The sequence below is a fragment of the Marmota flaviventris genome, chromosome 7 (genome assembly GCF_047511675.1).
Source record: "Marmota flaviventris isolate mMarFla1 chromosome 7, mMarFla1.hap1, whole genome shotgun sequence".
NCBI lineage: Eukaryota > Metazoa > Chordata > Mammalia > Rodentia > Sciuridae > Marmota > Marmota flaviventris.
The window spans coordinates 124,315,728-124,327,988 of NC_092504.1; the positions used below are offsets into that span (position 1 = coordinate 124,315,728).

Below are 12,261 nucleotides of genomic sequence, written 5' to 3' on the forward strand. Positions count from 1 at the left end.
AAGTCTGGATGACTTTGTTCCTATGGTGGGTGTGTACTCAGGGACAGATAACTCTGCCTAGGATGGGGAAGAAAGGTAATCCTGTTTCCCCTGAGATTAGGGACAAGGAGAGATTAGGGAGGAGCAGGGAGAGAGGAAGAGAAAGAAACATGTCCATTTTAAAAATGAGTTGCAGTGGCAGAGCAGCAGGGGCTATATTCAAAGTATAAAGTGGAGCATGGTTACAATATCATTAGGTTCTCAGAAGCATCACACTTCAGATTTTATTTTATTTAAATAGAGTCTATTTAAAGATGTCTTTCACTTTTGCAGGTCAGAAATGAATTTCTCAGAATGGACATTTTTCAATCAGTTTCAGTGTGGTTTCTCGAAAAGTGTCAACAGTTAATATTAACAAGTGTTAAAGTTAGTGAATTTTTGTAAATTTTAGTCCAGTTTAAAGACATAGGATCCTTTAACATTGCGTGAATACTGAGTTATATTTGGGGAGTTGGAGCACAGAGGTCTGTCTTGGATTAGGTCTCAAAATACCTAAAGGATTTCCTTATACAGGGTGAGATACAACAGGTGCATCACTTCTAATTTTGGAACTAGAATCAGATAGTTTAGAGTTAGGCTGGTCTGCACTCATTGAGCAAAAGTGAAGATAAGCAATTTTACCATAATATCCAGTGTAGAAATGACCAAAAGTATGTTATTATTTTATTACTTCTGATAACAAATCACATTTTTTACAAGATAGCATAGAATTTTGATGATTCTGATAAAGGCCTCTCTTTTCTTAGTATTCCATAATTCATTAAAAAATATGTTGAAAGTGGGATCCTTAGAATAGTTAAGCTAATGATCATGTCCGGTATTATTTTGATTTTACTATTATCAGTGAATTAAATTTTTGCAATGGAAAATAAAGGCATAGAATGAAAGGTGGATTTGGTTTCTTCAAAGAATTTCAGAAAAATTCTGGGGCTTTAGAAGATGTTGCCATTATTTCATTTTGACATTAAATACAAATACATTTAAGTAATTAAAATATGGATATGTCTCAAAATGGAAAATGTGCTTCAAACACTATCAAAATTTTACATATAAAATCAAGCAAAGCTTTATCTTTATCTTTGAATGACTTGAAAAAAATTAATGCAGTACAATCTTGAACATTTCAATTACAAAAGTTGAAAAATTTTGAATTGTGAAGTCCCTGGAAACATAACTTTTTATTATATAATCCAGATATTGAGCAATTTAATATATACAGATTTCCCCAAAATATAAATTGAATATGAGAGTAACTTTAGGAAGTTTTACTGAGGAGTAATAAAAATAAATGTTAGGAAAGGTATGGTTTTCTTTTTGCTTCTCAGGTAATTTGTTTCTTATATAATTGATATATAATCTACTCATTTTAGAAATTTGTATTTTAAGTCCTATAGATTATTTTTTAAAAAATTTTTCTAAGTCTAAAAGGCAACACATGTTGTAGAGGCAATGCTCTACTTTTTTTTTTTTTTTTTTGAGAATAGTATATGCAATGTAATACATTCAAAAGAAAAGCAACAGGTTTGATCTGAAACCAGATTTTTTTCTTTTTCTTTTCTTTTTGTATTGGGGATTGAGCCCCTTGGGAGGTTAACCACTGAGCCACATCTCCAGCCCTTTTATTTTTTAATTTTTTTTGTTAAGTTTGAGACAGGGTCTTGCTAAACTGTTTAGGGTCTCACTAAATTACTGAGGCTGGCTTTGAACTTGTGATCTTCCTGACTCAGCCTCCTGAGTCATTGGGATGACAGGCATGTGCATGCCCCATGAAACAAGATTTTTTTTCTATAATGTTTCCTCTCTACAATATTTAAATAATCTAATATTGTTATAAGGTCCTTGCTTAGCGTCTGGATGGTGACAGCCGCCATTTCAAGGAAAAAGTTTCGCTTTCCCGCCCAAGGGCCTTTCTGAGAAAGGCTCACCACTCCCGCATACCAACCTAACAATTAACCCGGGGCATTAGGATCAGCTCCGCTCTGATTTCTGAGCCTGCCCCATAAAAGTCCCGGAACCCAAGCCTGTTTTGCTTCTCTCTCCTGTAGAGAGATGACCTTTATTTGTCAGCTCTGACGAATAAACTCTCTGTGATCTCTGCTTGGTCTTTCATTTCTTGCTTTCCCTTCAATTGTGACAGGACATTTTTTCATTAGATCACAATAATGTTTGGATTTTCTAAAAATAGCAAATTGGAGATAGGATATTTAAACATGAGGAAATTTAGCCAGATGTGGTGGCACATGCATGTAATCCCAGCTATTCAGGAGACTGAGGCAGGAGGATTACCAAGTTCCAGGCCAGGCTCAGCAATTTCACGAAGTCCTAACCAACTTAGAGAGACCCTATTTCAAAATAAAAAATAAAAAAGGATAGGGATGTAGGTCAATGGTAAAGCGCCCTCGTTTAATCCCTGGTTTTAAAAAAAAATCAAATTTAGATGCCACAAGGGAAGTGAAAATATGACTCATTGCTTGCACTGAAACAATGTCTAACAAGAGTTTTCAGTAAATTTATGTAGGATTCTCACCATCTGGCCTGCCTTGGTCCCCCTTCCAAAGAATTCAACTATATCTAAACATACCATAATCCTCCACTTTTTTTCCCTCTCCTCCACCATGGCCTCAAGGCTGTAGTAGTTTTTATGATTAACCATGTATTTAAATAAGGACACCAGATGCTGTTGTGTTTTGGCAAATTAAAACTCTGGTGTCTCAGAAGCGTGTTGGATAAATACTGGGTTCCAAAGCCTCATTCGATTTGCCATTTCCTGTCATGCAACTTTTGGGGGAGGGGGTAGGAGTTGAGTGGGAAGCCTCCAGCACTGCTGGACGCCATGGCAAGTACAACATGTTATCAAGTGATTACAAGATGAGAGTATTTTTAACAAGGTAAATATCTAATTTCTTCAAACAGTTGACTTCTCTATGTTGCGGTGCTCAACTAGTGACAAGGTGAAAAAAAAAAAAAAACAAAACAGGCATCATCTTGCCGTGGTGCGTGAGCTGCACTTTCAATTTCTGATTGGAACCAGCAGCCCATGGCTGATTTACGGTCAGCTGGTGTCGTCCCGCACGGTGGCGGCTCCAGAAGCCTGCCTCAGCCGTTAAAGCCACCTCTGCGGAGACGCCCGGAGCGCGGCCGGGGGGAGGGGTGCACACAGGTGCGCCCTCTGTTTGGAAATACACAAAGGGCCAGCGCCGCCGCCGCTGTGTCCCTGGCAACTCCACGCACGCGGCGCGCGCGCACTTCCCGCGGCCCCGCGGCGCAGAGGGCGGGAGGCCGGGCGGCGGCGGCGGGCGGGGCCGGGCGGCGCGCGCAGGTGGCCGCGCGTTGGCTGGCGGAGACCCTCGGCCTGCTTGCGGACGCGGCGCCTGGGAAGCGCGAAGCCGGCTCCGCGCGGCGGCGACGGCGCCCGCGCTGTAGGGACTTGTAGTCCGCGTGCCTCCCGGGCGCCTCCCCCGGGTAGGCCGGCCCGGGCGTGCCCGCCCGCCGCACGCCGACTTCCTGCCGCTGCCAAAACTACACCTCCCGCCGTCCTCTCCGCTCTGGGGCTGAAAGCGAAAACAAATTTTACGCTGCGAGGGTGCTGCCCTCCGCCGGGAGCCCCCTCCCGCTCCCCGCCCCTCCGGCTCCCTCCGGCGAGGTGGGGAAACCCAAGGCCGCGGCTTTCTCTTTTGGTTTCTTCGGCTCCCGGCGAGGAGAGCGCGCGAGGCACGCAGGCCTCGCTTCACCAAGGCGGCCCGGCGCGCACCAGCGGCGGGGCTTTCCTAGCCCCACTCTCGTCGGGACCAGGAAACTTGTGTGGCCGGCGACCCTCGGCCCAGCGCCCGAGCGGGGCGGTGAGGCGGTCGGAAAGTGACTGCTCCCTCTCGGGGCGTTCCTTCATCCCCCCGTGCCCCCGGGCGCGTGGCCCCTCCGGGGAGGCGGCCGCGTGCGGACGGCCATGCACTAGGCAGGGCTCCCCTATGCGCGGGGAGAGCGCGGACCGCTGCCTCGGGCCGCCGCCTGCCGCAGCTCGCCGAGCCCGAGCCGGAGCCGCCGCCTGCCCCAGGCCGGGGCGTCGAGCAGCCGGCGGCGCGGCCATGTGGGGCTAGCCCGCGCGCCTGGCCTGCAGCGGGACCGGCAACATGGAGGCGGCCGTCGGCGCCCCCGACGGCGGGGACCAGGGCGGCGCGGCGCCCCGCGAGGACGCGACGCCCATGGACGCCTATCTGCGAAAACTGGGCTTGTATCGGAAACTGGTAGCCAAGGACGGGTCGTGCCTATTCCGGGCCGTGGCGGAGCAGGTAATGGGCGGGGGCGGCGGCGGCGGGCGGGGTGGGACGCGGCGGCTCAGCTGTGCTGGCTGCCCACGTCCCGGGCCGCGCGTGGCCCGGCTGTCGTCACAGCCGCCCATTGTGGCGCCGGAATGGGACTGAGAGTTGAGGACAACTTGTGAGGCCTGCGCGGAGCGTGCCTGCCGGGGACCTGGCGACAAGCTGGTTTTTCACTTGTGTTCCGCATTCAGCTCCCCTGGGTTTTCTAAGCGCAGCGTTCACGCCGGTGAACCGCACGTTTGCTAGAGGAGGTGGTGCCCCCTCCCCCTGTTTGTTGGACTTTGGAATGTGGGGTAATCAGGCTCACTGATGTCACTTGAAGCAAGGGGGCAAACTTTGCCGTTTGAGAAAACCCACCTTTTACAAATACAGAACATGTTGAATGAATTGAGCTTGAGTAGTTTCCACACCTCATTAGCTGGGCGAAGCAGCGGAGGTATACTAAAAAAAATTCACGTTTTCCGAAAGTATTTTTGTGTTGGTTGGAGGAGGGAGTGTTAGTAACTAGGGTTCTCGGGGCCTTTCTTGACCGGATCCTCCACCCTCCCACCCCCGTTTGAAATGGCCAAAATCATTTTTAATAAACTTGCTTAGGAAGATGTTTAATTTTTTTTTGAAAGTTTTTTTTTTTCGTGTTACATAATACTGTACGTTGTAAGTGTGCAGTCACCAAAAAGCATCGTATATTTGAAAAATAGCTGCTTGAGTAGTTGGATAAAAAGTTTCACTGCCCGGGTATTTTCATACCTTTCATAGTTTGTTTCCCTTTGGCTAAGGAACAACTCCTCCTCATACCCTGGGGGGTTTTTAATGATGCTTCTGGTTTTTTTCCTTCCCCCTCACTTTCTGAATGCTAAATAGCTTTTAGAATTTCTATTTGTGAATAAGTGTTTTATCTAACATCTGGAGACTAGTCTGACTAGTATGTTCTCTCTCTCTTTTTTTTTTGTGATATTGGGAATTGAACCCAGGGACACTGTACCACTGAGCCACACCCCCACACCCCACATTTTTTTTTTTTTTTTAAATTTTGAGATCGGGTCTGGCTATGTTGTTGAGGCTGACCTGGATTTTGCATCCTCCTACCTCAGCATCCTGAGTAGCTGGGATTACAGGCTTGAGCCCTGGTGTCTGGGTGTTCTCCTTTTTTAAAAACATCAATAGGCCAGATATTTATTTTCAAAGGCCTCTCGTTTTTTACATCTATAGCATGGAATCTTTGTTTAAAACAAGAAATTGATTTATTGGGGATCAGCCTTTGCAGCATTTCAGGCATTGATAGTGAAACATTTTCTTTAAAAGTTCTCCAAACCCAGGCTCTATCTTTTTCAGTTCATTAAACTGCTCTGATTTTCAGAAATTTAGGATGTTCAGTGTGAGTGGAGTATGTTCACACACCCACCCCAGTACTAACTATCAGTAGGTAAACAGTCTGCCCCATTTGTGAATTTTTCAAATCTCCCCATCTGTTGTGCTTCCTCTGTCTCAGCCTTTTTGGACTCCTCAACACCTCCCAGAAGCAGAAGAGATGAAAATGAAGTCAGCTCATAGTTAATAGATACTATTGGCTTTAGCAAGAGTTTGGTCAGGAAGGAGGTAGAAGTTAAATTTGGAGTTGAATTATTCAGATCCTAGTTATTGAAGCAGAAAGGTTTGACTGTTTCCACTATTATATGCCATAGTTGGTGAACCTGGATTATTCAGAAGCCTGTTCATAGTGTAGTAGAATTTATTGAGTATTTTTGTAGGGGCAAGAGCTAGTTAACACTAAAAACTCACTAACATCCAGTAACACTTTTTTTTGTAATTTATTATAATGGGATTCAGGTTGGGCATAAGGGACTGCCTTCTCCAATTATCTGACTCTGATTTTGAGCTTAGCTCTAGGAGATGAATTTTTGGGTGAAGACTGGGTTTTTCAGCAGACAGGACTAAGGGTGTAGCAGTTATGGCTAAAGGCAAAGTGTGGGGAAAAGGGAGATAACACCACTCAGGCTGCCCTTTTAAAATGAGTACAAAGGATTTTCTTTTAAACTAATGATTTTTATATAAAATTACAATAGGTAAAATTTCTAAGGAGTCAGTAATCTAAATGGCAGGCTGTAGAGATGGGGAGATCACATTTTTTTTGGGTGGACCCTTCCCTTTTTTACAGTTGTGGATCTGGGCCTGCAGGAGGCCTGACCTGAATCAGCTCCTAGCCATAGAGCTAAAAATAGGGCACTCTTAGAGGACTTGCTAAAACAGTGTGTCTCATCCTTTCCCAGTGTTTATCACTATCTTGTCCTAAGGAGCGATGGAAAGCCTCCTCCCTGTAGCTTACTTTCATGTTTGCAATAGTTTGTAAAGATGGATTTTTACCACACCATTTGAATTCTTCTTGAGGTCCTCGAACTTGTGCAGTAATTTACTTTTTATACAGTTGTCATTTAACCTTGCTTGTCTTGCAGTGTTTGGCTTTGTAAATTACCAGCACCCCACAATTTATGGAACTTGAGAGTTTTGCTTTTGAGCAACAAGTTTAGATTGATTCTATATGCTAAAATATTTGTTAAAAGAGGAGAAAAACCATTAGATATCCCTGCCATTGTTTTTGATGGGAAATAAGCTTTACTAACTTATATCTGCCACCTGTTGCTAGGTAGATGGCTTTAATAGTAGCTCTACTTTGCTAATGGCAGGAAAGCCCTATCAGATGACACTGCCTGAGTCATACTAAAAATGACTTGATTCATAATAGTGTCTAACGTTAGCTACAGAAGTGTTGGCTGAATGTCATTTGTGGAACTGGCAAAAAAAAATTTGGGTGGGTTTTTTTTGTGTGTGTGTGTGTTAAGTGTTGAACCCAGAACCTTATGCTTGCTAAGTGAGCACTCTATCATTGAGCTATACCTTCAGCGTTGTATGGTAGTCATATGAATGGATATGTGAGCAGTACCCCGTGTGCTGGAAGCTTAGAAAAAGGCTACTATTTAATAGAATCACAAGGTTTACCCAGTGAAGCTGAAAACCAACTAGTAAACTGAAAATCAATTCAGTTGCTAACTTTAGCTAGTTGCTAAAGAGTTCCTTCAGTGTATCATAGTGTAATAAGACATACTAGCTGTCCAGGCTATTGTGCCTGTGGTTCTGTGGGTATAAATGAGCCTTGGCTATGATCCAAGGGAGCTGTAAAACATGTATCTTGAGTCTTGTCTTTCCTGAATTCTCCACTCACCCTGAATATATGGGAGACTCACTCAATAGGAGCTGTAATTTAATTTTTTTTTCTTTTGATGGTATTGGGGGTTTATTCCAGGGTCACTCTTAACACTGAGCTCTATTCCCAGCCCCCTTTTTTTTAATTTATAAATTTTGAGACAGGGTCTTGCTGAGTTGCCAAATTTTCTGAACCCCAGTACCACACACACTCAAAAAGAGTTAAAGCTTGGTGCATACCTGTAATCCCAGCAGCTTGGGAAGCTGAGGCAGGAGGATTGCCAAGTTCAAGACTTGGCAATTTAGTGAAATCATGCTTCAAAGTGAAATCTTAAAAAAAGGGAACTGGGGAATGTAGCTTAGTGGTAGACCACCTCTGGGATCAGTCCACATAATCCCCCCTCCCTACCACAGTCATATCCAAAGCCTCTTAGGATAACAGCATTTTTATATCTTCCAGACTGTCTACTTCTTTTAAGTCTTGTAAACTTGGTAAAGAGTTCCTTAACTTTTCTGAAACCGTGATGGACTTAAATTTCTGTGTAAGGCCACTAAATACATTCACAATTATTGGAAGAAAAAGTATCTCATACAGTCTTACAGCCCCAAAGACGATTACTAATGAAGTCACCTATTTGTTCTCTTTTTTAACAAACACAGGTTGAGGCTTTGCCCTGAGTAGCAGGGATTCTGTTAACTCTGCTTTCTGAAGAGCAGAGTTATTGTAGAAAGATGGCAAGAAAGGAAAGTGTCTTGTTTACGAAAGTGTGCTCAGAGGAGTGATTTTAGTGACTTAAAAGATAAATGGTAATACATTCTTTATAGAATGAATCTGGCTTAAGGAGTATTGCTGTATTTCTGTGTCATGCCATCTTCGTGCTTAGAGGAAGAGGTGAGATTGAGTAAAGGTCTCAAAATTATAGAAAGGGAAATGGAGGGAGACTGATAATCTATTGATTGTCCCATTACTGTGGGTGTGAAAGAAGGCATCAAGTTGTAACTGAAATCCACTTTTAACAAAATGCTTAATAGTGCGTTGTTTTTTCTTTTTAGGTATTGCACTCTCAGTCTCGCCATGTTGAAGTTAGAATGGCCTGTATTCACTATCTTCGGGAGAACAGAGAGAAATTTGAAGCGGTAATTTATAATCTCTAATACCCATTTTGGTCTCTAGAAGTGTTCTGGTGGAAATGTCACAGGCTGGGTTATGAAAATAACCCTTGTTAAAAAAAAAATCATTAAATCCAAACATATTCAGCTGTGAATATTCTAGGCTATTTTGTGTTACTAATTTATACATTTAGAAAACTTCTGTGATGAATAAGACAACTGTGGGGGATAGAAAGGATGACCTGGATGGGAGACTTGTATACTATACATTAGTACTTGATATGCTCAGGGAAATGGGTGTTGAGATTAATAGTGATTTGTGTGATTGGTAACTGCTGATGAATTTAAAAAGTTTCAGATTTGAAGTATAAAAAAGATGCTGAACAGAAGTAATGCTGAACTATTTTATCAGAAGGCATTTCTAGATTTTTAATTTTCAGAGATCATTGTGAAATCACATCAGAACACTGTAATTATATAAATGTTGATTAATAGTTAATAAAATGTTGTATAACAATAGTATAATTTTCTCAGTAGTGTGTAGAAGGCTGTGAAATAAGTTGCCACCTGATCTATTTTTATTATATATTCAAAGCCTTGCAGGATTTACTGCTTACTGGTTTTATGACCTAGAATTATATAACCTGACAACTTTTAATGGTATTTCCCCCCATTGACTTGTAAAGAATATTGACATTTGGCAAATAACTAAATTTTTTTTATTTGTTCTTTTTAGATAGACATGACAGTGTAGTGTATTTTGACATATATAGAGAGAGTATAACTTCCCATTCCTGTGGTTGAACATGACGTGGAGTTAGACTGGTCGTGTATTCATATAGGAACTAGGAAAGTTATGTTCAATTCATTCTACTTTCTTTCCTATTCCCATCTCCCCTTCCTTTCCTTTATTCCCCTTTGTCTAATCTAGTGAACTTCTGTTCTTCCCTCCCCCATCCCCTATTGTGTCTTAGCATCCACATATTAGAGAGAATATTTGGCTTTTCTTTTTTTTGGGATTGGCTCAATTCACTTAGCATGATAGTCTACAGTTCCATTCATTTACCGCTAGTTGCCATAATTTCATTCTTCTTTATGGCTCAGTAATATTCCATTTTGTGTATATACCACATATTCTTTATCCATTCATCTGTTGAAGGGCACCTAGGTTGGTTCTATAGCTTAATTATTGTGAATTGAGCTGCTGTGGACATTGATATGTCCGGGTCACTATAGAATGCTTGATTTTAAGTTCTTTGAGTATAAACCAAGGAGTGGGATAACTGGGTCAAATGGTGGTTCCATTCCAAGTTTTCTGAATAATCTCCATACTGCTTTCTAGAGTGTTGCACCAATTTGCAATCTTACCAGCAATGTATGAGTGTACCTTTTCCCCCCACATCCTTGCCAACATTTGTGATTACTTATGTTGATAATTGCCATTCTGATTGGAGTGAGATGAAATTTCAGTGTAGTTTTAATTTGCATTTCTCTAATTGCTAGAGATATTGAACATTTTTTCATATATTTGTTGACTACTCATATTTCTTTTGTGAAGTGTCTGTTCAGTTCTTTTGCCCATGTATTGATTGGGTTAGCAAATAACTAGATTTTAAGACTGAACAGATAGAAGACATCTTAGTTAAATGTATTCTTGGATTGGGATTCTCTATATTCAAGCAAATTCTGAATGTTGTGGTTAGAATGGATAGTAATAAATTGTAGGAAGGAGAGTTACCTGCTTAATCAGGTGATTTGAAACCTTATTTTATGGTAACAGAGGACTATGGTGTTATGGAGTAAAGAGGGGAGAAGTGGCATGGTTTATAAATATTTGAAGAAATTTCACGTGGATTAATGATTACTGACCCAAAAGGTAAAAATCATGTTGATAATATGGACATTGTTAACATTGTTTGAACTCTTACTGTGTGTCATATATTGTTTTAAGTGCTTCACATGTATTTATTTAATTCATATAATCTTATGAGATATATGATCAGCTGTTGAAAGTTCTGAGGGGGAAAGATTTACTTTTCTTATAATAAGAACCCTAGTAGTTTCTGTTGACCAGAGTTGGAAAGGGGTATTGTGGGTAAGATATACCTTGCTCTACTTAACAGTGTCACCCATGGCCTAGCAGGACACTTTCTGCTTAGAAAGGAGGCTTACATTGGGCGCAGGTTTGTGTTGGAAAAACACTTAGGTCTTTACCAACTTTAAATGGCACTATGGGTTTCTTTTAAAAGTCTGTAAATAATTATCTAATATGGAATAGTAGCATCTGATTGATGGGGATTTAAAAATATGTGTTAAAATTTAAGATGCTTTTTGGAAATCTGTTAGTATACAATTTATGAAAGAATGTCAGAACAAATCCATGGGTGTTTAAAATTATAGACTAGGAAGTATGTTTTTAGTGTACTTAACTGGGATTATAAATTATATAAAATTGACTGGTGGGTCAGGTGGATGTTTTTTAGAGCTTTCTCAAGTTAGTGCAGTTGCTATGAGAAAAACAAGGTTGGATGATCATATAGTGTGAATAAATTAATTTTATGTTTAAATAACAGTGAAGCAACAGTATTAGATAGATTCTGTTGATGCTTCAGAATATCTTTAGCATTATTAGTTTTCATCTTGTGGATAACTGACCTAGAGACAATGAATGCTTATATCTGTATTATTAAGATAATTATTAAGATAACATGCTTTCTTAGCTATTATATTTGTCTTTGTTTTATTCTCTTCTACACACTGACCACTACCAAATTTATCCAAAAGCACTGCTTTCATCGTGTAATTTCTCAGTTCAGGATGTCATATGCAGTGACCTTTGAATTACCTTTCCTGTCTAGTCTGAAATTCCTGCCTGGGTTAAGGCCCTCTATAAACAACAGTCCCCCATTTGGTTTCCTCTCTTGCTCAGCTCCCTAACAAGTTGCCCCGCTCCAGCTGGCTAGGAGCTGGCTAGATCGTTGCTCCTGTTGCCCCTGTCGCCCCTGTCTTCCCAACACGGAGTTCTTCCTCCTTATGCCACAAGGGCCATTGCTGTGGAGTGTCTGCTCCCTGTGTGCCCATCCAGATTCTGACCAGCCTTCATCTTGAGTCACTCCTATTCCTGGAAACTCTTTCTGGCAATGTTTCCTTCTTTAAATTCTTTTATATGTTTATGGTCTTAAATTATTTGTATATATTATCATCATTATTTATTTTAATATTACTGGTGTATCCGAGGTTTGTATAAGATCTCAGTAATTTAAAGTGAATAGTTAACAGTGAAGCAGTGAACTGTTTTTTGACATAACATTCCTAACAGACTTTTTTTTTTTTTTTTTTTTGCAGTTTATAGAAGGGTCATTTGAAGAGTATTTAAAACGTTTGGAAAATCCACAGGTATGCAGTAATGTTCTAAATATATTTTTGTTTGTGTGTATCCAACATAATGTATTTGAAATTCATTAAGAAGGAAGTTAATAGTACAGTTTTTAGGGGGTTACAGGCATACACTATTTCCTAGTTAATGGTACAGTGTTTAGGGGGTACGGGGATAGCGTACACCACTTCCTACGAATGTGTAGGAAGGCATTTTGTTGAG

At 41.2% G+C, this 12,261-nt stretch overlaps 1 protein-coding gene across 1 annotated transcript in view; it reads left to right on the forward strand.

The window, feature by feature from the left end:
* Positions 1–4,076: 4,076 nt before the first annotated feature.
* Positions 4,077–12,261, forward strand: part of Otud4 (OTU deubiquitinase 4) — a 45,593-nt gene continuing 37,408 nt past the window's right edge. The window contains exons 1-3 of the mRNA XM_027926707.2: positions 4,077–4,325; positions 8,607–8,690; positions 12,009–12,059. Coding sequence (XP_027782508.2) covers positions 4,167–4,325; positions 8,607–8,690; positions 12,009–12,059 — 294 coding nt within the window. The 5' untranslated portion in view covers positions 4,077–4,166. The remainder of the gene's footprint in view (positions 4,326–8,606; positions 8,691–12,008; positions 12,060–12,261) is intronic.